Source organism: Phyllostomus hastatus, unplaced genomic scaffold (assembly GCF_019186645.2).
Source record: "Phyllostomus hastatus isolate PE091 unplaced genomic scaffold, TTU_PhHast_1.1 phas_scaffold_501, whole genome shotgun sequence".
In the NCBI taxonomy this organism is placed as follows: domain Eukaryota; kingdom Metazoa; phylum Chordata; class Mammalia; order Chiroptera; family Phyllostomidae; genus Phyllostomus; species Phyllostomus hastatus.
In genome coordinates this window covers 10,644,092-10,668,106 of record NW_025334033.1, presented here as the reverse complement: position 1 = coordinate 10,668,106, position 24,015 = coordinate 10,644,092, and the positions used below count along the sequence as shown (strand labels likewise).

The following is a 24,015-nucleotide window of genomic DNA, read 5'->3' as shown; positions in this document are numbered from 1 at the left end:
GAGCAGCAACATCCAAAGTGCTGGCTCTCAGGTTTTCAAAATAAGAGAAATTAAGAAATAACTCAAGCTCCCAAAAGCTAATCATGAATGTGACTATTACCATCTCAATTGCAAAGTAGTTGAAATATTAATCTGGTGTAAACCCATCATTACAACATGTAAGGGATGTAAAGATACAAACTAGCGATTCTGTGTGCAGGGGAGCCTGAGGCACTTCAAGGGTTATGGGTTGAGGATTGTAAAAAGCCTCCCAGCAAGAACTCGGGCTCAAAGTCTTTAATGGTCAACCTGCTGAGTGCAGAAAGCCTATAGGTTCTGCATGGGCAGGGGAGATTGCAAACTTAGCCTCTGAAAAAGGTCAAATGAGGTTAGGCCAACTTTGTCGTAACTTTTTTAGGGTGATGAGGGTCAATCTAGAAAACTTAACTACTGGGAAAAAGAAAAAAAAATGTGCTTATCGAGGAAGGTATAGGCAGGCCCTCTCACGGCAGAATTTTGTTCACCTTTACCGTCTGGCCGGTCTCCGACCCTTCTGTCTTTCCTGCTGCGTCCACGGCAGGTCGGCCCCACCGGCAGGACATCCCGGCCCAGGGCTCACCCAGAGCGGTGCGGATGCACTTTGCAGACTGCAGGGCCAGTGGTCCGGGCCTGCTGACCCAGCCGCAGCCCAGACTGGCGGCCAAAGCAAAGCTTCAGTTCGGGGAAGTCCCGCGGCCCAGCCAGGCCCGGCCCCACCCCTCCGCCCCGTCCTCCCACCCCGAGACCCAACAGCCGCCTTTCGGCGCTAGCCCCGCCCCTCCTTGGCCGCCCGCGGCGCGCTAGCGCCTGCGCAATCGCCCTGGAGCGCCCGGACCGGTATGGCGGCCGTTTTGGAGTCGCTGTTGCGGGAGGAGTTGTCGGTCGCAGCTGCCGTGCGGTGGATCGCGCGCGGCGCCAAGAGTTCGGAGGTAACGATGTCGACACGCCCCCAGACCTGACCAGAATCTACTTTCTGCGGGAGACACCACCTCTTAGGTCCCCTTTCTCTGGGTGACTGGCTGTCAGCCCGGGCCGAGTGCGCTCCAACTGGGGGCCGCTGTGCTGCTCGTGGCCCCGGGCTGGCAGCTGACCCTTTCGCCGCCTTTCCCTCAGGATGACCCCGGAGAGGCGGCCGCGCTGAACTCACTCCTGCCCCTACGGAAAGAATTCGTGCCGTTCCTGCTGAACTTCTTGAGGGAGCAGAGCAGCCGTGTCCTCCCGCAGGGCCCCCCAACCCCCGCTAAGGTCCAGGGCTCCACGGCAGCACTGCCAGGGAGGCCTGGGGGCCCGCCGCGGGGAGGCCGCGGGGCGCGCAGCCAGCTCTTCCCTTCCACCGAGACTTCGAGCGCCGCCGCCGCCGCCGAGGCCTCTTCGGCCCGCCGTGGGGGCAGGAGGCGGGGCCTGGGGCTAGCCCGCGAGCGAGGTGGCCGCGGCCCCGGGAGCCTAGAGGAGGGGGTCAGCGGGGAGAGCCTGTTCTGGGCAGGGGGCCGGAGGCCTAGGGCCTGTGGCAGTCCCGGCAGCCCCAGCCTCTCGCGCTCTCATCCGCCAAACCTCAGCAACCTGGAGGAGTTCCCTCCAGTAGGCTCGGTTCCCACCGGCTCTGCAGGGTGAGAATCAGCCCTCTCATCTAGGAGATGGGTGGTGGGAAGACTGTGCTAGGGGAGTCAATAAATTAGGGCTGGGCGCTCCTCAGAAGAGCGTGGGAATAGCTAGAATGTTGAGGATGAGATAACTACAACGATGGGGGGGGGGGGGTGTTGCAAGGGCTCCAGCTGTTGTGAGGATGTTTGATGATGGGAATTTTAGAAAACCTGTGGCTACTCTTAGCAGAACGAAGCCTTCACGCCGGATCAACCCAACTCCGGTGAGCGAAGAGCGGTCACTCTCCAAGCCCAAGACCTGTTTCACTACACCGCCAATCAACTGTGTCCCCAGTTCCCAACCCTCAGCCCTGGACTCCAGCCCTTGGGGCCATGGCCTTCCCCCAGGGTGCAGAAGTCTGCAAGAAGAGCGGGAGATGCTCAGGAAGGAGCGGTAGGGCCTTGCGGCTCCCTGGGATGTTAGTTTCCTTCCTGTGGGGGTTCTCCAAGGCTTTTCCCTGGGATTAATTGCCCTCTGGGAACCTTGGGTCTGTTCTGGGGTGCGGGTGCCCTCTCTGGAGGAACCTGAGTGTGGCTGTGGAGGGGAAGCCAGGCTGACTGCTCATGACATCTCTTTATCTCCAATAGCTCTAAGCAGCTGCAGCAGTCACCTGCTTCCACCTGTCCCATCCCAGAATTGGGATCTTCGCTTCCCACCAGGACAGGAAACCTCACAGCTGAACCTGCTGACCCTGCTAAAGTGTCTTCCCGCCAGCGCCTGGAACTGGTGGCCCTTGTCTACTCTTCATGCATTGCAGGTGAGTGACAGCAAAGAGCACTGGAGTGGAGGGAAATACTTGTAAAACTATAGGGTAAGGGAATCGATAAGTCATGTAGAACTGAGTTTTGGTTCTGAATGGTGCCCAATGTGCTGCGATTTCTTTTTATATCCAGAAAACCTGGTGCCAAATCTCTTCTTGGAGCTTTTCTTCGTTCTTCAGCTCCTTACTGCCCGGAGGATGGTGGCTGCCAAAGACAGTGAGCCTGAGCCTAGTCCAGGAACCCTAGGTCAGTGAGCAAGCCTCTTTTTGAGAAATGGGGTCTGGAGAGAGAATAATTCTTACCTGACAACTTAATGTTATCCTTCTAGATTCCCTGGAAAGCCCACTATTCCAGAGTGTCCACGATTGTGTCTTCTTTGCAGTGCAGGTTTTGGAGCATCAGTTTCAGTGAGTTTCCTTAGCTGAGGCACATGAGCCTTATCCCCATTTTCCACTTGGTGCTCTGGCCATTTGGGGTATGGGCTTGTGCTTATCACAAGTGTGCAGTGACATGGACCTTTCCCTACATGTAACCCTTTAATTTTGTGTCAGGCCTACGAATTTAGCCCGTGAAAGGATCAGGCTGCCCACTGTGGTCTTGGTGACTGACCTTTGGGTTGATGTCCATGTTCCTGTCGTGTTCTCTTCCACTCTGCTCCAGAAGGTCTCATATCTTCTGCTTTTACCTCCGTTACCTTTAATCCTTGGCCTGTGGTTTTGCCTTTCCGGCCGGCTCCATGCTCCATACTCTGTGTGGTATGCAGGTGCCACTTCTTATTTGAAGTGTGTGTCCCATTCTCAGTCATATGTGCTCTTGACCCTGTAGAGTTCTCTCCTACCTGGACAAAGGGACCTTGAAGTTGTTAGCTGAGAATGAGCGACTGCTGTGCTTCTCACCAGCCCTGCAAGGCCGCCTTCGAGCTGCCTACGAGGGCAGTGTTGCCAAGGTACTGACCCCATCTTAGATGCCTACTGGCCCAGACCTGACCCTTCCCGGTCTCATAATTCAGGCAGCCCAGCTCATACCCCACTACTGTCCTGTGGTCTAACTCTGCACAAGAATATGGGGGTGAAGTTTTCTGAGTATGCAGGCTTCTCTCTTCCTAATGTCACTGCCATATTCTAGGTTTCTCTGGCGATGCCACCCTCTGTTCAAGCTGTCTCCTTTCAGCCAGAAACTGACAATCGTGCAAACTTCTCCAGTGACCGAGCCTTTCATACTTTTAAAAAACAGAGGTGATAAGAAAAGGGAATTTGGAGGGTCGGGGGTGAGGGCACATTTTACTCTGTGATAGGCAACCTATGTCATTTTCATAGAAACCAGAAGTTTGATACTAACAGGTGTTTTATGCCCATAGACTTGAAACTCTGACCTTAGCAGCCTTCTCATAGGTGTTTGATCTTAGTCACAGGGTTCTCAGTCAGGAAAGAGCTGGATCAACTCTCAGACCCTGCAGAAGTACATCCAGCATGTGGTGTGCTGCTGCTTGGTTATAGCATAATCATCCTATAGAGCACATTGGAGAACATAGGAACAGGCTATGGGAAGTCCTGTCCTCAGTTCTTCTGAGCTAGGAAAGGTGCTTGTGTGAATAAGTTAGGTCAGCTGGGAATGAGACCAGCTGTGCCTCAGTGCACCAGGCATTCTTGTGTGTCTGTCAGGGATGTGTTCTACGAGGTGCTTCGAGAGTGGGAAGATCGCCATGAGGAGCCTGGCTGGGATTTTGAGAAGGGCTTGGGCAGCAGGATCAGGTAGGTGCTCAAACGCTGGTCACCTTGTCCTGCTTCCAGCAGCGAGCAGCTCAGTGGTGCTTGTGTAGCTGATGGCAGGAACACTTTTCTCCCACTGCTTCCACCCTGAAGTTGTTATCTTCTTTCCTCCTTAATCTCTCCAGTTATTGCCAACTCTGCCTCTCCTTGAAGGGGTTGTCTTTCCAGCTCCTTCACCTCAGCGATGACTTAGAGTTGTTCTGTGGTGGTGAATGCTTGGAAAAGTGCAAAGCCCTTGCTGTAGGTTGCTTGAGTTTTGGCCCAAGTTACTGTTTAGGCTCTTCCCGACCCCATTTTCTCCATCGTCTAGTTTGGAATTCTGATATCTTTGCATAGCTAGATAATAGGATGCAGAAAGCATATCCTCTGCCCAGTGATCTTCCTCATGGGTCATGATGCTCACTGGCTTTCAGTGTGGACTAAAGATTAGAGGGGTGATATTGTTTCTTGTTTAGCTAAGTGCATCTCTAGCCTTGAAGGGATCTCACTACTGGGGAAAGTGTCCCTTACCGTTTCCTGCATGCTTGTGCTGGCCAGCTGTAGCAGAGGTCTGCTCAAAGGGCCTGGGAAAGGTCTGTAAGGCCCAAGCAGCGGCTTGTTCTGTCAGATCTGCCCCCTGCCTCCTTCCTCACACTCCATTCCTGCCTCTTATTCCTCAGAGCCATGATGGGTCAACTCTCTGCAGCTTGCAGCCACAGTCATTTTGTTCGGCTTTTCCAAAAACAACTTCTCCAGGTAATAGCCCCAGCAGGAGATTAATCTACAGTGACCAGTAGGCGTTATAGACAGCCAGGTAATGGCTGGTGCTGTGGGATAGAGCAGGCAGCCAGGTGGGTCCTGGGCTGGAGTTTGAACAGGAGTTCTCCTTCTTGAGTGGTGGTTGAAACTCAGGCAGCCAGAGAGGAACCAGGGTGCTCTTTCCCACACCCTGCACCCACACCTGCCTGGCCTCCTCTCATGCCGTGTAGCTTCCTGCCTACCTTCAGCCTCTCACTACTTCCTTGCCCTTCTTTTCTGCATGGTAGAAAGAATGTGGGCTTAAGACTCAGGTGGGTCTGGTTTCAGATCCTAGTTCTATTGACCCTAGGCTGCAGGTGGCAAACACAAGGCCCGCGGGCCAAATCCAGTCCTCTACCTTGTTTCTACCCCATGGCAGCACCAAGCTCTTGCTTAACTGTTAAGGAGTAGTTACATTTATACAGTCCTAAAATTACATTTGGCCCTTTGAAGGCAACTGTGAGGCTGATGTGGCCCCCGGCGAAAATGAGTCTGCCAGCCCTGCCCTAGTCAGATGTTTAATCTTTTTTTTTTAATATTTTATTTATTTATTTTTAGGGAGGGAAGGGAGGGAGAAAGAGGGAGAGAGAGAAACATCAATGTGCGGTTGCTGGGGGGCGTGGCCTGCAACTCAGGTATGTGAACTGACTGGGAATCGAACCTGTGACACTTTGGTTTGCATCCTGTGCTCAATCCACTGAGCTACGCCAGCCAGGGCTCAGATGTTTAATCTTGCAGTTTCATTTTCTTTACCTGTAAAACAAGGACATAATCCCTACCTCAAAAATGTATCTATGGCACCTGATAGAGGGTTGGCATTCTATTAATGTTTATTACTTCTTATTTATTTTGTTCAGTCCTTCTTTCCAGAAAACCTTACTGGTATTTTTATTTCTTTTCTCCTCACTGCCCCAGATGTGTCAGAGTCCCGGTGGTGCTGGGGGCACTATCTTGGGTGAGGCTCCAGATGTGTTAAGTATGCTTGGAGCTGACAAGTTGGGCCGGTTGAGGCGCCTACAGGAACGGCTTGCAGCTCCTCAGAGCAGCGGGGGACCCTGTCCACCACCCTCCTTCCCAGGCTGTCAGGGATTCTTCAGGGACTTCATCCTGAGTGCCAGCAGGTAAAGGTTCCTCTCTCTTGCAGGGAGTGGGGCACAGGCCAGGAGAGGTTTGTCTTCCCAGAAGGGCAGACAGTTCTCTCTCCTTTGTCTGCAGTGTACAGAGTGGGACCAAGGGATATACAGGTTCCTTCTAGCTCTCACTTTCTGTCTCCGTTTTCCTTCTTATTCTTTTTTAAAATTAATTTTTATTTCTTTGTTTTTCAACTTTTACATTTGACATTACATATTAGATTAGTTTCAGGTATTCAGCATAGTGGTTAGAAATGTGTGTAACTTACAAAGTGATCACCTGGTTAAGTCTAGTGCCCACCTGAAGCCATACATAGTTATCACAATATTATTGACTGTGTTCCCTGTGCTGTACTTTACATCCCTGTGACTATTTTTATAACTGGCAATTTATACTTCTTAATTCCTTTACCTTTTTTGCCCATATCCCCAACACCCCTCCCATGTAGCAACCATCAATTTGCTCTTTGTATAAGTTCTTTTCAGTTTTATTTATGTTTGTCTGACTTCATTTAGTATAATACCCTCTAGCTGCATCCATGTTGTCACAAATGGCAAGATTTCGTTCTTTTTTTATGACTAATATTCCATCTGTATATCTATCACATCTTTCTTTTTATCCTCACCTGAGAGTATATTTATTAATTTTAGAGAGAGGAAGGGAAGAGAGAGAAATGTGTCTGTGAGAGAGAAACATTTATCAGTTGCCTCTTGCACACACCCTGGCCAGGAATTGAGCCCATGACCCCAGCATGTGTCCCAGCCAGGGACCAAACCCACGCCTTTCTGGTGTGTGGAACAACACTCCAGCCTGGGGCACCGGCTGGGGCTGCAGCGCATCTTCTTTATCCGTTCTTCTATCATGGACACTTAGGTTGCTTTCATACTTGGCATTTGTAAATAATGCTGCAGTGTTTTGGATTTCTTTTTTAATTTTTTTAAGGAACCTCCATATTGTTTTACTTGATGGCTACACCAGTTTACAATCCCACAAGCAGTGTATGAGGGTTCCCTTTTTGCATATCCTTGTCACCACTTGTTTGTGGATTTCATGTTGATAGCCATTCTGAAAGGTGTGAGGTGATATTTCATTTGGGCTTTAAATTTCATTTCCCGCTATAAATGTGAGTTCCGGCTAAGATGGAGGCATAGGTAGAAAGAAACCCTTTGCTTCCTCGCATAACCAAAAGGAGGGTAACAACCAATCTAAAATCAATAGACAACCAGAAGTGCCAGAAAATCAAACTGCATGGAACTCCGACAACCAAGGAATTACAGAAAGTCAACCAGACCAGTAAGACGGGTGGACTGAGAGAACCCACCGCAAGGCAGTGGACCGTGTGGGCAAGGCTGGCTGCTGGGAGGCTATGGACCCCGCCGTCAGGGCTGACTGAACAGGAAAGTGAGACTCAGACCTGGCTGTGGACTATGCAGGGGTTGCTGTGTTGGGAGAAACTCCCAGTCTCACACGAGATTGTTGGAAAGTGGGCTAGAGCCTAGCAGGCAAGCTGCATTCTTCCCTCTCTGGCCCCTCCCCCACAGACAGCCCCACAGCGAAACAAACAGGGTTGCCCTGCCCAGGTGAATACCTAAGGCTCCGCCCCTTTACAATTTAACTGCTGTGCCAAGACAAAGAAATATGGCCCAAATGAAAGAACAAATCAAAATTCCAGAAAGAAAGCTAAGTGATGAGGAGATGGCCAACCTATCTGATGGAGAGTTTAAAGCCCTGGTAATCAAAATGCTTACAGAACTGATTGAACTTGGTCAAAAAACAAAAGAACAAATGAAAGATACCCAAAGTAAAATAAAGCAAAATATTCAGGGAACAACAGTGACAGGAAGGAAACCAGGACTCAGATCAACTATTTGGAACAAAAGGAAGAAATAAACATCCAATTGGAATAGAATGAAGACAGAATTTTAAAAAATGAAGAGAAGCTTAGGAACCTCTGGGACAACTTTAAATATTCCAATACCCAAATTATAGGGATTCCAGAAGAAGAACAACAGCAAGAAATCTGACCAAATAATGGAGGAAAACTTACCCAGTCTGGCAGAGGAAATAGACTTCCAGGAAGTGCAGAGAGTCCCAAAGAAGTTGGACCCAAAGAGGAACACACCAAGGCACATCGTCACTAAGTTACTCGAGATTAAAGATGAGAGAATCTTAAAAGCAGCAAGAGGAAAGGAGAGCATTACCTACCAAGGAGTGCCCAAAAGACTATCAGTTGATTTCTCAAAAGAACCCTTACAGGCAAGAAGGGGCTGGAAAGAAGTATTCCAAGTCATGAAAGGCAAAACCCTACATCCAAGATTACTCTATCCAGCAAAGCTTTCATTTAGAATGGAAGGTCAGATAAAGTGCTTCCCAGATAAGGTCAAGTTGAAGGAGTTCATCATCACCAAGCCCTTATTTTATGAAATGTTAAAGAGACTTATCTAAGAAATTGAAGATCAAAAACTTTGAACAGTAAGATGACAACAAACTCACAACTACCAACAAATGAACCTAAAAAACAGAAAAACAGCATAAACAAAAACTAAGCAAATTACCAGAACAGGAACAGAATCAGAGAAATGGACATCACATGAAGGGTTTTCAGTGGGGAGGGGGAGGGGAGGAATGGGGGGGAAAGGTACAGGGAAGAAGAAGCATAATTGGTAGACATAAAATAGATGGGGAGAGGTAAAAAATGGTATAAGAAACAAAGAATTCAAAGAACTTATATGTACAACCCATGGGCATGAACTAAGGGGAGGAATGCTGGAGGGTTGAGGGGTGCATGGCGGAGCGGGGCTAAAGGAGTACAAATTGGAAGAACTCTAATAGCATAGTCAATGCAATAATACTTTAAAAAATTAAAATAAACAAATTGCATTTCCCTGATAATTAAGTTTGAACATCTTTTCTTGTGTCTATTGGCTGTATGTCCTCTTTGGAGAAAGACCTGATCAGGTCCTTTGCCCATTTTTTAATTGGGTTGTTTGGTTTTTTTGGTGTTCAGTTGTATGAGTTCATTATATATTTCGGGTGTTAACCCTTTGTCAGGTGTGGTGTTGGTGAATGCCTTCTCCCTTTCAGTAGGTTGTCTTTCTGTTTTGCTAATGATTTTCTTCACTATGCAAAAAACCTTTTAGTTTGATGTAGTTTAATTTTTTTCTTTTGTTTCCCTTGCTAAAGGAGACATACCAAAAAAATATTGCTAAAAGTGATGTCAAAGAGTTTATTGCCTGTTTTTTATCTAGGAGTTTGTGGTTTCAGGTCTTACATTTAAATCTTTAATCCATTTTGAGTTTATTTTTGTATGTGGTGTAAGAATGTGATCCAGTTTCTCTTTTATTTATTTATTTGCATGGATCTGTCCAATTTTCTCAATACCATATATTGAAGAAACAGTCATTAACTCATTATATATTCTTGCCTCTTTTGTCATAGATTAATTGACCATAGATGCTTGGATTTAGTTCTGGGCTCTGTTCTGTTCCATTGATCCATATGTTTGTTTTTATGCTAGTACCAACCTGTTTTGACTACTGCAGCCTTGTAGTATAGTTTGATATCAGGTAGCGTGATACCTCCAATTTAGTTCTTCCTCCAGATTACTGTGACTATTTGGGATCTTTTGTGGTTCCATATACATTTTAGAATTACTCTGGTTCTGTGGAAAAATGCCATTGATATTTTGATAGGAATTGCATCGAATCTGTTAGATAGCCGTGGATAGTGTGGACACTTTAATGGTGTTAATTCTCCCTATCCATGAGCATGGTATATACTCCATTTATTTGTATGTTCAGTTTCTTTCTTCACTGTCTTAAACAGTTGTTAGAGTACAGGCAGGTCTCTTACCTCTTTGGTTAAATTTATTCCTAAGTTTCTTCTTCTTCTTTTTTTTTTTTTTAAGAGGGGAAGGGAAGGAGAAAGAGGGAGAGAAACATCAATATGTGGTTGCCTCTTCCGTGTCCCCTACTAGAGACCTGGCCCACAACTCAGGCATGTGTTCGACTGGGAGTCGAACTGGTGACCCTTTGGTTTGCAGGCTGGCGCTCAGTCCACTGAGCCACACCAGCCAGAGCTATTTTATTCTTTTTGATGCAATTGTAAATGGGATTGTTTTTTCAATTCTCTTTTTTTATAGTTTGTTATTGGTGTATAAAAGTCAAACTGATGTCAACATTAATTTTTGTATCCTGATACTTTACTGAGTTCATTTATTCTAATAATTCTTTGATGGAATCTTTAGGATTTTTTTATGTGGAGTATCATGTCATCTGCAAAAAATGACAGTTTTACCTCTTCCTTTCCAATTTGAGTGCCTTTTCTTTCTTTTGTCTCATTGCTGTGGCTAGGACTTCCAATACTGTGTTAAATAAAAGTGGTGAAAGTGGACATCCTTGTCTTTTTCCTGATGTTAAAGAAAGAGCTTTCAGATTTTCACTGTTGAGGATGATGTTAGTTGGGAGTTCATCATATATGGCCTTTATTATGTTGAGGTATGTCCCCTTAATCTCACTTTTCTGAGAGTTTTTATCATAAGTAGATGGTGGATTTTGTCAAATGCTTTTCCTGTTGATATTGATAATACCATATGATTTCTATCCTGACTTTTGTTTTGTGGTGTATCAAATTTATTTATGGATACTTAACTAACCTTGCTTCCAGGAATAACTCCCACTTGATAATGATGTATGATCTTTTTAAGTTATTGCTGAATTTGATTTGCTAATATTTGTTGAGGATTTTTACATCCATGTGCATCAGAGCTATCAGCCTATGATTTTCATTTTTTGTAGTGTCTTTGGTTTTGGTATCAGGATAATGCTGGCCTCACAAAATGAGTTTGGGACCTTCTCCCCTCCACCCCCCACACTCCCCCACCCTCCTGTTTGACTTTTTAGAATAGTTTGAGTATAGGCATTAATTCTTCTTTGAATGGTTGGTAAAACTCGTCTTGTGAAGCCATCTGGTCCAGGGCTTTTGTTTGTTGGAAGTTTCTTGATTACTGATTCGATATTGTTAGTAGTTCAGTCTGTTCAAAATATCTGTTTCTTCCTGATTCAGCCTTGGAAGTTTGTGTGTTTCTAGAAATTCATCTGATTCTTCTAGGTAGTCCAATTTTTTCACACATGATTGTTTGTGGTATTTTCTGACAATCATTGGTATTTCTGTGGTGTTGGTTGTCACTTTTATTTCTGCATTTATTTATTTGACTCCTCCCATTGTTTTTGGTGGTCCAGCTAAAGGTTTATTGATTTTTTTTTTGTCTGTTTTGTGTTTATCTTTTCAAAGAAATACCTCTTGGTTTGATTTTTCTCAATAGTTTTGGAGACTCAATTTCACTTATTTCTGTTATGATCTTTATTATTTCCTTCCTTCTACTCCCTTTGGGTTTTGTTTTCTAGTTCTCCATGTGTGAGGTTAGATTATTTCAGACTTTTCTTGTTTCATAATATAGACTTGTAACGCTCTGAATTTTCCCAATAGATCTGCTTTGTCTGTGTCCCACAGATTTTTGAGTCATTTATGTTTTCATTTTCATTTGTAAAAAGGTGTGTCTTTTGATTTCTTCCTTGATCTCATTTTTAACCCATTAATTTTTTAGTAGCATGTGATTAGCCTCCATGTGTTTGTGTGTTTTTTCAGTTTTCGTCTTGTAATTAATTTATAGTTTCACACCATTGTGGCCAGAGAAGATCTTGGTATGCTTTCACTCTTAAATTTACTGAGACTTGTTTTGTGGCCTTTAGTCTGTCCTGGAAAATGCTCCATGTGCACTTGAAAAGGATGTATATTCTGCTTTGGGTTGAAATGCTCTGAAAATACCAATTAAATCCATCTGGCCTAGTATTTCAGTTAAGGCCACTTTCCTTGTTGATTTTCTGTCCAGAACATATATATCCATTGATGTCTATGGAGTGTTAAAATCCCCTACTATGACTGTATTGCCATCAACACAGTCATATCCATCAATATTTGCTTTATATATTTAGGTGCTCCTACATTAGTTGCATAGATGTTTGCAAGGGTTATACCCTCTGATTGGATTGATCTGCTTATCATGAAATGATAAGCCCTTCTTTGTGTCTTGTTACAGCCCTTGTTTAAAAGTCTATTTTGTCTAAGTATTGCTACCCCAGCTTTTTTCATTGCCATTTCCATGAAAACTTTTCCATCTCAGTTTGTGTATGTCTTTAAATCTGAAGTAGGTCTACTGTAGACAGCATATGTTCTGGTCTTAATTTTATATAGTTATCACAACATTTTATTGTTTCCTGATGGCTTTTGTAGTTATTCTCTGTTCCTTTTTTTAAAGATTTTATTTATTTATTTTTAGACAGAGGGGAAGGGTGGGAGAAAGTGAGGGCAAGAAACATCAAAGTGTGGTTGCCTCTCACAGTGCCCCCCAACTGGGGACCTGGCTTGTAACCCAGGCATGTGCCCTGACTGGGAATTGAACTGGCGACCCTTTGGTTCGTAGGCTAGCGCTCAGTCCATTGAGCCACACTAGCCAGGGCAGTTCCTTTCTTACTCTCTTCCTCTATTATATGTTGATGACTTCCTATAGTGTCATATATGAATTCCTTTCTTTTTATATCTTGTATATCTCGTACAGACTTTTGGATTTTGGTTAACATGTGCTTCATGTATACCAGATAGTGTTTATAGCAGTCTATTTTAAGTTGATGGTCACTTAAGTTTAAACATACTCTAAAATCACCACTAAAATTTTTACTCACCCCATCCTTATTTATTACATTTATGATTTTGTCATTACTTTTTTACTTCTTTTTGTATGTGATTGTATATATTTTTTATTGTTGCAATTACACATGATCTTCCTACTTTTGCCTTTTAACCTTTGTACTAGACTTAGAGTTGGTTGATACACTGCTTTTTTGTCTTTGTCAGTAAGAATTTTTTCTTTCCTGTTTTTTATTCATATTTTTATCTTTTCAGTTTTTCTTAAGTCTTTTTAACATTTCCTGTAATACTAGTTTAGTTGTGATGAATATTTTTTGCTTTTTCTTGTCTAGGGAATTCTTTATCACTTGATTCTAAATGGTAGCCTTGCTGGGTAATATATTTTTAGGTCTTTGATTTTCTTCACTTTGAATATTTCTTGCCAATCTCTTCTGGCCTGCAAAGTTTCTGTTAAGAAATTAGCTGATAGTCTTTGGGGGCTCCCATTAAAAAATGACTAATTAACCATTTTTTTCTTGCTGCTTCTAAGATTCTGTCTTTATCTTTAACCCTTGACATTTTAATTTTGATGTCTTGTGTTGGCCTCTTTGGGTTCATATCATTTGGGCCTCTCTGTGCTTCCTGCACTTGTATGTCTGTTTCCATCACCAGGTTAGGAGAATTTGCAATCATTATTTCTTCAACTGGATTTTTAATTCCTCGCTTGCTCTCTTATCCTTCTGGTACCCTCATGATGTGAATGTTGGTACCCTTGTTGTTGTCCCAGATGTCCCTTAAACTAAAAAAAATTTCTTTATGTTTTCTGTTCTGAATGGGTGTTTTTCTCTACCTTGTCTTCCAGATCACTGATTCAATCTTTGTTTCATTTAGTTGTCTGTTGATTCCCTTTAATATATTGTTTATTTCAGTTATTGTAGTTCTCATTGCTGACTGGCTCTTTTTTATAGTTCTTGTCTCTTTGTTGAGGTTCACCTGTTCTTCCCCAATGTTCATTGAGCATTGTTTTTGCTTGTTTCTTTTTGTTTAAAACAGTCAGTCTCTGCTTGGCCTTCTCTGTTTGGCCTCCTCTGCCATGGCCCTCTTGCCGCATTGAGCTTTCCCATAACCAGTGTTTTGAACTCTGTATCTGGTAAACTGCTTCTCTGTTTTGTTTAGTTCTTTTTTTGTAGCTTTTTCCTGTTATTTCATTTGTTTCATTTGGGATATTTTTTTTGTCTCTTCATTTTGGCTACCTCTTTATGTTTGTTCTTATATATTAGGCAGATTTGCCATGTCTCCCTGTTTTGGCACAGAGGCCATAATTACGCAGGATGCATCCTGTCAGGCCCAGAGGTGCAGTCTCCCCATTAACCTGAGCTGGGTGCTGCAGAGCTGTCCCTCGTGTGGGCTGTGTGTGCCTTCCTGATGTAGTTGAGCCTTGATTGCTGTCGGCCCTTCAGTGGGTTGGGATCAACCCTCACTCTGCTGGCTGTTCGGGCTGGCCTTCACTACAATGGACAGCTTTTTTTGCGAGAGTTGACCCCATGGAGCAAGAGTCACTTTAGCAGGACTCTGGTACCAGTCAAGTTCCCCTTCAAGTGTGTTGTTTGTGGAGCTGGTTGGCCTGTGCTCTGTTGTAATCTGAAGCCAGCCACCTAGTGTGTTAGTTTTGGAACCTCTTAGAAGGGGCTTTGGTTCAGGCCAATGTCAGCTGCCCTTTGTGCTTGGCTTGGGGCTGCCTGGTTGGAGCTACAGAGTGATCTACATTTGGTTACTGCTTATGCTGGGCTTGGCAGTGCTTGGGAGAGGCTATACTATGACCCAAGGTCAGCTGCCCCTAGGGCCCTTTGGTGGGCATCCCAGTGTGTGCTTAGGCTAGCCACCACTTGTTTTAAGCTTTAGCCACTTTGGTGGAGCCATGCTTCCGTTTAAGACTGGCTGCTACCTGGTGAGAGATACAGCACAAGCTCAGACCAGTTGCCGTTTGTGCCAGGCTTGGGATCACTTAGCAAGAGGTACAGGGCACACCAAGGCCAGCCTCTGCATGTTTGGGTTTTGTGGACCTTTGAGAGAGTTTAGGGAAGTTCACAGTGTAAGCCAAGGCAGACACTTGTGTGGAAAACTGCTGGAAGTGGCTCGAGCCAGGTATGTGAGTAGGAGTGGGATGGGGTCTCAGGAATCACCAGGGTGGGTGAGCAGTATTACCCTGAATAATGGAGAGCACAGGTTTCTGGCTGGGTGGGATTGAGCTCAACAAAGGAGCAGTGGTGCCTGCCAGCATTTCCATCCCCAGACAGAGCTGACCAGATCCCCCCACCCTAGCCTTTGCCTTGAAGTTAGTAAAATTCAGTACCTCTCCGAATGCCCTGGAGCTTTTCTACCTGCTGCCCCTGCTCTGGAGTCAGAGCAGGTGAGTTTGTAAGTGAACACGTCTGTGCACTGGCTCCTAAGGAGGAGCACCTGGAACTCCAGTAGCCCTTTGTCTCAATGGGATACAATCCCTGCTAGTTTCCACAGCGGGAGTTACGGGGACTCTTGCCGGCACTGGGAGCCTGGACTGGGGAGCCTGGTGTGGGGAGCCTGGTGTGGGCTGTGATCCCTTATTCCTCACGAGAGAACTCCACAACTGAAATATCTTTCCTGATTCTTTTTTTTCTTTTCTCTTTTCTTTTCTCTTCTTTTCCTTTTTTAACTACTGGTAGTCAATTTATTAAAAAGGTTGATTTAAGCATCTGCAGTGGTGACTTCACACTCAACTCCTGGCTCAATACTGATGGAAGCGATCTGCTTACCAGTCTCAGAAGAGCTGTGCAGGTCAATGAGTCACTTGTGAGTCCTCATCTGACATGGACCCTAAGTCTTAGAACCCTCCCTGCAGGGAGTTTTTCTTGTAGTGATCCTGAGAATCTTGTTAGGTATCCGAACTCGTCCTCTCATTTTGAGATTCTTTTCCTTTGTACCTCTGATCAAGTCAGCATACACCTTCTGCAAAGACTCCACGTTGCAGATGGTTCTAGTAATTCTTATTCAGTGATTGTTTCCTCTGGTCCCATGGTCTTTCCAGTACCTGTAAAAGCCATCGCTACGGCATAGCTTCCTGAGTCAGGAGCAAGAGCAGGCGGGATGGCCCTATACTGTAGCTGCAACTACCTCTTCCTCAAAACGCCCTCCTGAGTCTTAAATATCACACGATGGGGTGGAGTCTGCCCGTTCAGTGTCTCCACCCCTCCTACCAGTCTCAAAGTGGCTTCTTCTTTACATCCTCAGTTACAGAGCTCTTGTTGAGCTAGTTTTCAGGTGGGTCTCAGTGATGGTTATTCTGTAATTTAGTTGTAATTTTGATGTGGTCATGGGAGGAGGTGTGCACAGTGTTTACCTGCCCCACCTTATGTGGTAGGAAAAGAAAGATCTCGTTTTCGTCCCTTCACCCGTGTGAGTAACCTCATTGCTCCTTGGCTTCCCCTCTCAACACCACTGAGCCTTTCTGTCTGGAACATCTCTTATCTATTCTGGTTCTCCTTCCACCTGTTCCAGTGCCATTTTTTTTCTTTCTTGCTCCCCTTCCTAGCTTCCAGTTTAATCAGCATCTCATGGATAGTCTGAGTTTGAAGATCCGGGAGCTCAACAGCCTTGTCCTGCCTCAGCCTGAGCCCAGTGATGAAGATGGGGAGTCGGATGTGGACTGGCAGGTTAGAAAGCAGAACAAGGAAGTTGAAGGGGTTCTGACCTAGGAGAGCAGGGGTATTTTCAAGAGAAACTTTGTAACAGATTTGGATTTTTTAAAGAAATCTTGGGCTTAGGACCTTTTATGTCCCTGATCCCCTTGCAGGGTGAGCGGAGGCAGTTTGCTGTGGTGCTGCTCAGCCTGAGGCTTCTAGCAAAGTTCCTGGGCTTTGTGGCTTTCCTTCCATACCGGGGACCTGAACTGCCCCCAACCCGTGAGCTCCAGGACTCCATTGTGGCCCTGAGGAGCCAGGTGAATAGGGGCTCTGGTAAGGAGGGAGCTGGGAGGAGCCAGAAGACACCGTAGATAGAGGGCACTTTTCAGCCCCTGGGGACCTGCCCACTGATGTCTGGCCCTGCCAGGTGCCCCCAGCCCTGGATGTACGAGCTCTGCTGCAGCAGGGGCTGCGGGCCCACCGAGCGGTGCTCACGGTGCCCTGGCTGGTGGAGTTCCTTTCACTGGCTGACCACATTGTTCCCATGCTGGACTATTACCGCAGCATCTTCACTCTCCTGCTGCACCTACATCGGTGAGTGGAGAAAGGGCACGGCTTAAGAACAGTGTGGGGAGAATGTTGCTGAGGCTGCTGATTGTGAAGAGAGCTTCCTGTGTGGAACCACAGCCATAGTGGACCCTCAGGGGAGAGGCTGGATTTGAGCCACAAAGAAAGACACTGGGTTGTCTTTTGCCCTTTTCTATTCCCACTGTGGCCCAGCCGGGAGGGAGTGTAGATCTGGGAGGGGCAGTGAGGAGACAGATCTGGTCACCTGGATGACAGCAGTCTCTTTTTGGTCTGCTTTTGAGAATTACCTTCTCGGCCATGGCTTTCTTTTACTCCATTTCATTTCTTTGCACAAATTCAGTTGATACCCTCACTGACCTTTTAGGAGCTTGCTTCTGTCGAAGGAAGGTAAAGGGGAGATGTGCTTCCTGAACAAGCTGTTGCTGCTTGCTGTCCTGGGCTGGCTTTTCCAGGTTGGTGGAGTGAGGGTCCAGGCTGGAAAAGGAAGGGAAGGGGGCAACTACTATGGCTGGAGGTGGGGGAAGGGAGAATGTCCGAGTCTGATCAAGGTTGGGGCTGGAAAATGAAGGTGCAGAGGTGGTCTGGGAATTACCACCGTTTCCAAGGAAAGTTGCCTAAAGCCTGGACCACGAAGTAGGTGTGATGAAGCTCTCGAGTGCTGACTGGAGCTTGTACTGCTCAATCTCGTCAGATTCCCACAGTTCCCGAGGACCTGTTCTTTCTGGAAGAGCATCAGTTGGATGCCTTTGAGCTGGATACAAGAACTTCAGAGCAGAGTTTGGTAAGTGCTGGAGTCCAGCCAGGGCCATGGGGTCCGCAGGGACAAAGGAGGCAGGCTGTCTGAGGCCCCGGAGGAGACAAGCCAGGACAGAGACTGAACTCTTTATGGTTCTTGGACCGGACTGTCCCATTTCTGGCACACTGGGAGGGAAGAGAAGCCTGCCTGCCTTCCTAGTTCTGGCCTGTTTCCTCCCCAGGATGGCATGCCTGTGGTGGACCAGCACCTGCTCTACATTTGCTGTCCCTACATCGGTGAGGATACTTGTGTCACCACCCACTCCCCACCAAACAGTCCTTAGTCCTTGACCTGTCCCTTCATGAGGACCCAAAAGGCACCCCATGGGCCTAACACCCTAATGTTGTGTTCTGTTGTCAGGCAATCCCCAGGTTCCTCAGCCTCTTTGCTCCACAAATGCTTCAATGTGTGGTTGCGGGGTTGGGGGGGCGGGTTCTGGAACTAAGCACTTGGTCTTCCCTGATGCAGGAGAGCTCCGCAAATTGCTGGCTTCATGGGTATCAGGCAGCAGTGGGCGGAGTGGGGGCTTCATGAGGAAAATCACCCCTACTACCACCACGGGCCTGGGAGCCCAGCCTCCTCGGACCACCCAGGGGCTGCAGGTGAGGGGCAGGGTGGAAGTAGGGGGCCACCCAGTGGGGAAAAGGGAATCCTTCACTGCATTACTCCCTCCTCCCCATAGGCACAGCTGGCCCAAGCCTTCTTCCATAACCAGCCACCCTCGCTGCGCAGGACTGTGGAGTTTGTGGCAGAGAGGATTGGTTCTAACTGTGTCAAACATATCAAGTGAGTGTGGGTTGCGGGGTTTCTGAATGGAGGTATTGAGGGTCCCTGTCTCATTCCCTTACCATTTTTTTCCCCTTTTAAGTCTTAATACTTTGTTGCTAAACTGAGGAAAGTCAGTTGTGAGGGATTGGCGGGCAGAGCCCAGGGTGGTGTGGGAGGGGGGATGAAATTGCTAACTTTCTTTGAAGTTAGTTCTGACCAGATTTCCTTGAATTTGCAGCCCCTTTTTGATTCAACCCTTCCAACTACCTCCAAACATTGCTGTCCCTGCTACAGGGCCACGCTGGTGGCAGATCTGGTGCGCCAGGCAGAATCGCTTCTTCAGGAGCAGCTGGTGACGAAGGGACAGGAAGGGGGAGATCCAGCCCAGCTGTTGGAGATCTTGTGTTCCCAGCTGTGCCCCCACGGGGCCCAGGCATTGACCCAGGGGCGGGAGTAAGAGACACCAGTCTGTTTGAACCCTCTCCTCTTAGCTTTTACACTCATGTTCCTTATTCCATATCTTCTCCCCACTCTGCTTTTTTTATTTTTTTCTCCTCTTTAAAATGTCTTTGGCTGTAGAATTTTGGGGAACCCAAAGTCCAAGTTATATCGGAAGAGTAGGTGGTTAGGGTTCCTATTCCTCCCAGCGTCTGGGTGGGGCCAGAGGCCTAACAGTGTTCCCCCCTGAGGCAGAGCCCTCCCGCTCACATGATTGGCACACTCAGGACACATCCTTCTGTGAGTCAGGCTGAACTAACTAGACATCACTGACCTCCTCTGTCTTCTTATAGGTTCTGCCAAAAAAAGAGCCCTGGTGCCGTGCGGGCACTGCTCCCTGAGGAGACCCCGGCAGCCGTACGTAGGAGAAGGCCTGGAGCTAGCGGGCTGGGTGGTTGGTATGGGAGAGTTGTGCGCTTGTGAACGTGCATGTGCAGCTGCTGGCACTGGGAGGGTCAGTTGCAGCCTTGGGCATTGGTCATCATCCTCAGCTGTCCCCTAGCCCCTGACTCTGCAGTCCTCTGTGTCACAGGTGCTAAGCAGTGCAGAGAACATTGCTGTGGGGCTTGCAACAGAGAAGGCCTGTACTTGGTTGTCAGCCAACATTACAGGTAAGGTCCAGGCAAGAGGAGTGTCTGGCCAGGTTTTTCAGAAGCTGACTGGCGTGAAGCTGGAAGACATCTGGGGGAGACGGGACTCAGAGCCTGCCGGAAACAGCGAAGGGTGTGCGTGGGTGGGCATGGTGAGCCCATGCAGGGCTGTTCTGGTGACCTCTTTTCTGTTCTTCCTCTGACCTCCAGCGCTGATCAGGCGAGAGGTGAAAGCAGCAGTGAGTCGCATGCTTCGAGCCCAGGGTCCTGAACCGGCTGCCCGGGGGGAGCGGAGGGGCTGCTCCCGTGCCTGTGAGCACCATGCTCCCCTCCCCTCCCACCTCATCTCCGAGATCAAAGTACACAACTCCCTACTCCCTTCGGCTCCTCTCCCCCACTCCCTGCTCTTTTCCTGGCCTCTTCCTTTTTCACATCAGCTCCAGTTTGTGTCGCAGCTTTCTGTGTTGTCCAGCTAGCTCGAGTTCTGTTTGACACTGAATGGGATGAGGTAGGACAGGGCTGAACTGAAGGGCTTTCCTAATGACTACTCTTCTTTGACTTTTGTGCTTGAATCACCTGAGAGGAGGAAAGGGCAGATACGAACATTTTTTACCAGATACTGTTCCACTGATGGCAATGGGGAGGGCTGCGGTTACAGAGTCTTTATGGGGCAGGTGCCTGGTATTGGCATGCGATTTCAGAAGTGTTCTTTGTGAGAGGTGAAACTTGTTTAGTTACAGGCAGTAATAATAATCTATCAGTGCTTTTAACTTGATTTTTTAAAAATCATACTGTCAAGATCCAAGGTCAGCAACAGCTCATAGGCCAAGTCCAACCTGCTCCTTGTTTTGTCGGTGAAGTGTTGTTGGAACACGGCCACCTTTGTTGGCTCACGAGCCGCCCAGGGCAGTGTTAGTGCCGCGGAGCAGAGCTGAGTAGTTGGGACACAGACCTCACGGTCTGCGGAGCCTCAACTATTTACTCGTTTGCCCTGCTCTAGGACAGTAGTGTAGGAGTGAAGGAGTGGACAAGGGACTGAAATCAAAGAGTATATAGGAGAGAGAAATAAAGGTGAAGTGGCCAGTAGCTACTGGTTTTCAATATACAGAGAATTTCTGTACTGAAACCTCAACAAGCATGAAATATAGAAAATATTGTGTGTATGCAGTTGGGTGCTTCCCCTAAATTCTTTCAAAATAAGATGTTCTCTGGAAATTGGCTAGGTGTGGCTTTGTCCCCAAATGAATGGCATCTCAAACTCTGTGGCAGCATGTTCCTCGGCTTACCTGCTCCATCTGTTCCCTCTGTCATCGTCCACTTGGTTGCTTCTCCCAGCCGTGCTGTCCTGCCCCAGCCCCCAGTCCAACGGCACCTCAGCCCGACCACTTTTCCCCCAGCGGTCCTGCCTTCCTTTTCCTTCTGCCTCTCCCCGCTGGCTGATCCCCACTCCAAGCCCCATTCTCTGTGGCCTCACTCTACCCTTGCTTTCTCTAGGATGTGCTCTCTGTGGCCACAGGGCCCCGGGACCCTGAGGAGGCAGTATCCCCAGAACATCTTGAACAGCTCCTCAGCCATCTGGGCCAGACACTGCGGTGCCGCCAGGTAGGCAGTGGCAGGATGCTCTTGTATCTTTGTCTGTGCCCGATAACCAGAGCGGTGTTGGCTCAGGGCTGCTACTCTAAGGATGGTGCTAATGTCCACGGTCTCCATGCTTTTTCCCCAGTTCCTGTGCCCACCTGCCGAACAGCATCTGGCCAAGTGCTCTGTGGAGTTAGCATCCCTCCTTGGTATGTCTTCTGTCACCTCACTCTCTTGCCAGACCCCCCAATCTCGGGGTTGGGTATAAGCAAGATGAGATCTTTTGCTCTTCTTCCTCCCGGGGGCTGGCCAGGTGACCCTGCCTCTATTTCTTTAAGTTTGGCTTTCCTCTCTCCCCATAGTTGCAGACCAAATTCCTGTCCTAGGGCCCCCGGCACAGCACTGGCTGGAGAGAGGGCAGGCTCAAAGGCTCCTGCACATGCTGCTTTCCCTGTGGAAGGACGACTTTCAGGTGCCCGTCCCCCTGCAGCTGCTATTGAGCCCAAGAAATGTGGGGCTTCTGGCGGACACTCGGCCGAGGGAGGTGAGTCAGAGGTGGTTGGATGGATGGATGGATGGATGGATGGGGGCAGGCAGGCTTCTTAGCCCTCTGGGGTCTTGCTAGGGTCATGTTCTGACATGTACCACTCTCACCCCAAACATTATGAGCTCATTTCCTTTGTTTCCCCATTTTCCCTTCCGTGCTGAAATGGACTCCTGTAGAGGCTAACCTTAGGTCTTTTCCCTCCTTGCAGCTCTGTCCTTTGTATCAGTCAGGGTCACTGTGTAGTCCTCCCAGCCACCCTCACCTCCTGCATGTGTGTTGCAGTGGGACCTGCTGCTGTTCTTGCTTCGGGAGCTGGTAGAGAAAGGTCTGATGGGGCGGAGAGAGATAAAGGCCTGCCTGGACAGCCTCCGTGAGGCCCAGTGGCCAGAGGTAAGAAGTCCTCATCTCCCCTTACCTGGAAAAAGAACAGGTATTATATGTCCCTTTTTTCCTGAAAGGGAGCAAGTGGTGGTGCCTGGCATTCTTAGCAGTTTTCCAAAGCTCAGTGGATTTTGTCAGGTGTCTCCAGGACCACCCTAAAATGGAGTGGCTGTCCTGGTATGTGCCTTCTTCACACTTGAGCAGCTGCTGTATGAGGAGCCGTGTCAGTGGAAGAAGGGAAGATGGAAGGCGGGTATAGTGAGAGAGCAGCATGGCAGAGTGAGTGGGTTTTTAAAATCAATAACCTAAATTTGTCTCATCTAGTACTTAATGTTGTGATTTAGGGCAAATAATTCATCAGTTCAACCATAAAATGAGAAAAATTTATATATTCTAAGCTTTGTCAAGATGAAATAATGTGCATATTAAGTACTCAAGTGGTGATTAGTACTCAGCAGATAGTTCTGAGCCTCTGGTCAGTTTACTGTCCCTGCCGGAACTTGGGCTCCCTAGGGTACTTAATGGGGCAAGGTTTCAAGTCCTTTTCAGTGTAGAAGACATTAGGAAATACAAGATACGAAGACATTTGGGATTTTTAGTAGAAAAGATGAACCATCCAGAATTACGTGTCTGCCTTTTCTGTTATCTGCTTGTTGCAGGACTTCTCTGAAGAATTAGCAACACTGTTCAGCCTGTTTCTAGCTGAGCCGCAGGTGCCAGAACCTCAGCTAAAAGCTTGTGAGCTGGTGCAGCCAAACCGGGGGACTCTGCTGGCCCAGAGCTAGGGCTGGGAAGGGGCTCTGCCCTGACGTCTCAGCAGAAGCCTGGAACCCTGCCTGAGTCTGCCTCAGGCAGAGGCCCCAGAGCCTAGTGCCACCAAGTGCCCACTGCCGACCCTTGCTGGTGCAGGAGCAGCTGAATCTGCGACTGGACTTCGTGTGGCTGCGTGGCCTCTCACTGACTGCAGGCTCGGCACCCTGAGTCCTAGGAGGAGGAGGGGGGTTCGCCTGAGTCAGGATTATGGTGGCAAAGTCTAGAGACTCCAGTCCCGGAGCAGAAGAGTTGGCTTTTATTACTTGGACACTCGATGGAATGACGGGAGTGGGCTTAAGCCCCCCTTGCTGCATTCCAGCATCTCTCAAGACTGTGGTTTGGGAAATCATGACAGAGGCAGATGACTTTTGGCCTAACTTGTGAGTAAAGTTAAAACACGAATCTTGGGAGCCTACATTTTCTTCACCAGCAGCTGGACTGCCGTCTCCTTAAAAGTGCGCAACAGATGAGGTGGGGTGCTCCCGACAGAAGCCTTCCACCTCCCTTCCTTCGGCCTCTGCAGGTAACCCTTGACCCTGGCTCCAGCCAGGGGCGGCCAAGCAAGGACCAGAACACTAGAGCTTTTTAAAATAAACTCCTCTTTACTGAGGGCGTCATGTCTTGTTTTCACCCGGTTCTTCCCTGTAGAAGGCTGCAGCGTGTCAGGTGGGCTTGGAGGGGGGCTTGACAGGGCCGAAGGGTACTAGTGGCAAGTGTTCTGGCATATGAGGCCCTGCAGGCTACAGAAGCCAACATACTGGACTCTGTGCAACTCCCTTGAAAGGTTCAGGGTTTTTACTCACTAGGTACTCTGTACTAACCTAGATGGTGGGGCTGGGGGTAAGGGGGAACAATGACCCATTGACTTGACCAAGCCTGCACTGCCTTGGCAATGTGCCAGAGATTCAGGCTTTTGGGGAAGAGGGTTCTCAGCCCTGTTGAAATGGCCTACAAAGTCTCTTCTGTGCCTACTTGTGTATTTCTTGGGAAAAGGTAAGAGTCTTTGAGCCTAGAGT

At 47.6% G+C, this 24,015-nt stretch overlaps 1 protein-coding gene across 4 annotated transcripts; it reads left to right on the top strand.

Annotated features, from left to right (window-relative positions):
* Window positions 1–841: 841 nt before the first annotated feature.
* Window positions 842–23,611, top strand: CDAN1 (codanin 1). 4 transcript variants are annotated; one of them, XM_045823377.1, is made up of 28 exons: window positions 842–947; window positions 1,132–1,625; window positions 1,849–2,052; window positions 2,247–2,416; window positions 2,553–2,666; window positions 2,749–2,827; window positions 3,246–3,366; window positions 3,546–3,655; window positions 4,082–4,171; window positions 4,849–4,924; window positions 5,882–6,087; window positions 16,350–16,470; window positions 16,611–16,757; window positions 16,868–17,034; window positions 17,393–17,480; window positions 17,720–17,809; window positions 18,006–18,060; window positions 18,293–18,426; window positions 18,507–18,610; window positions 18,887–19,045; window positions 19,384–19,447; window positions 19,623–19,701; window positions 19,891–20,039; window positions 21,175–21,282; window positions 21,404–21,467; window positions 21,621–21,802; window positions 22,088–22,195; window positions 22,846–23,611. In XM_045823377.1, the coding sequence occupies exons 1-28, from the start codon at window positions 858–860 to the stop codon at window positions 22,969–22,971; spliced, it is 3,699 nt and encodes a 1,232-aa protein (XP_045679333.1). In that variant the 5' UTR covers window positions 842–857; the 3' UTR covers window positions 22,972–23,611. The 4 variants fall into 4 exon arrangements, 3 of the variants coding, with proteins under 3 accessions (XP_045679333.1, XP_045679334.1, XP_045679332.1); XM_045823378.1 differs by having other exon boundaries at window positions 1,846–2,052; window positions 21,645–21,802; XM_045823376.1 differs by having other exon boundaries at window positions 1,846–2,052.
* Window positions 23,612–24,015: the final 404 nt, after the last annotated feature.

Bases quoted from the DNA above. Each gene is read 5' to 3' on its own strand.
- CDAN1 (XM_045823376.1), top strand. From the start codon at position 858: ATGGCGGCCGTTTTGGAGTCGCTGTTGCGGGAGGAGTTGTCGGTCGCA. The intron at 4,925-5,881 runs GTAATAGCCCCA...TCACTGCCCCAG, and splicing joins TCCAAAAACAACTTCTCCAG to ATGTGTCAGAGTCCCGGTGG. The intron at 21,283-21,403 runs GTAGGCAGTGGC...CTTTTTCCCCAG, and splicing joins AGACACTGCGGTGCCGCCAG to TTCCTGTGCCCACCTGCCGA.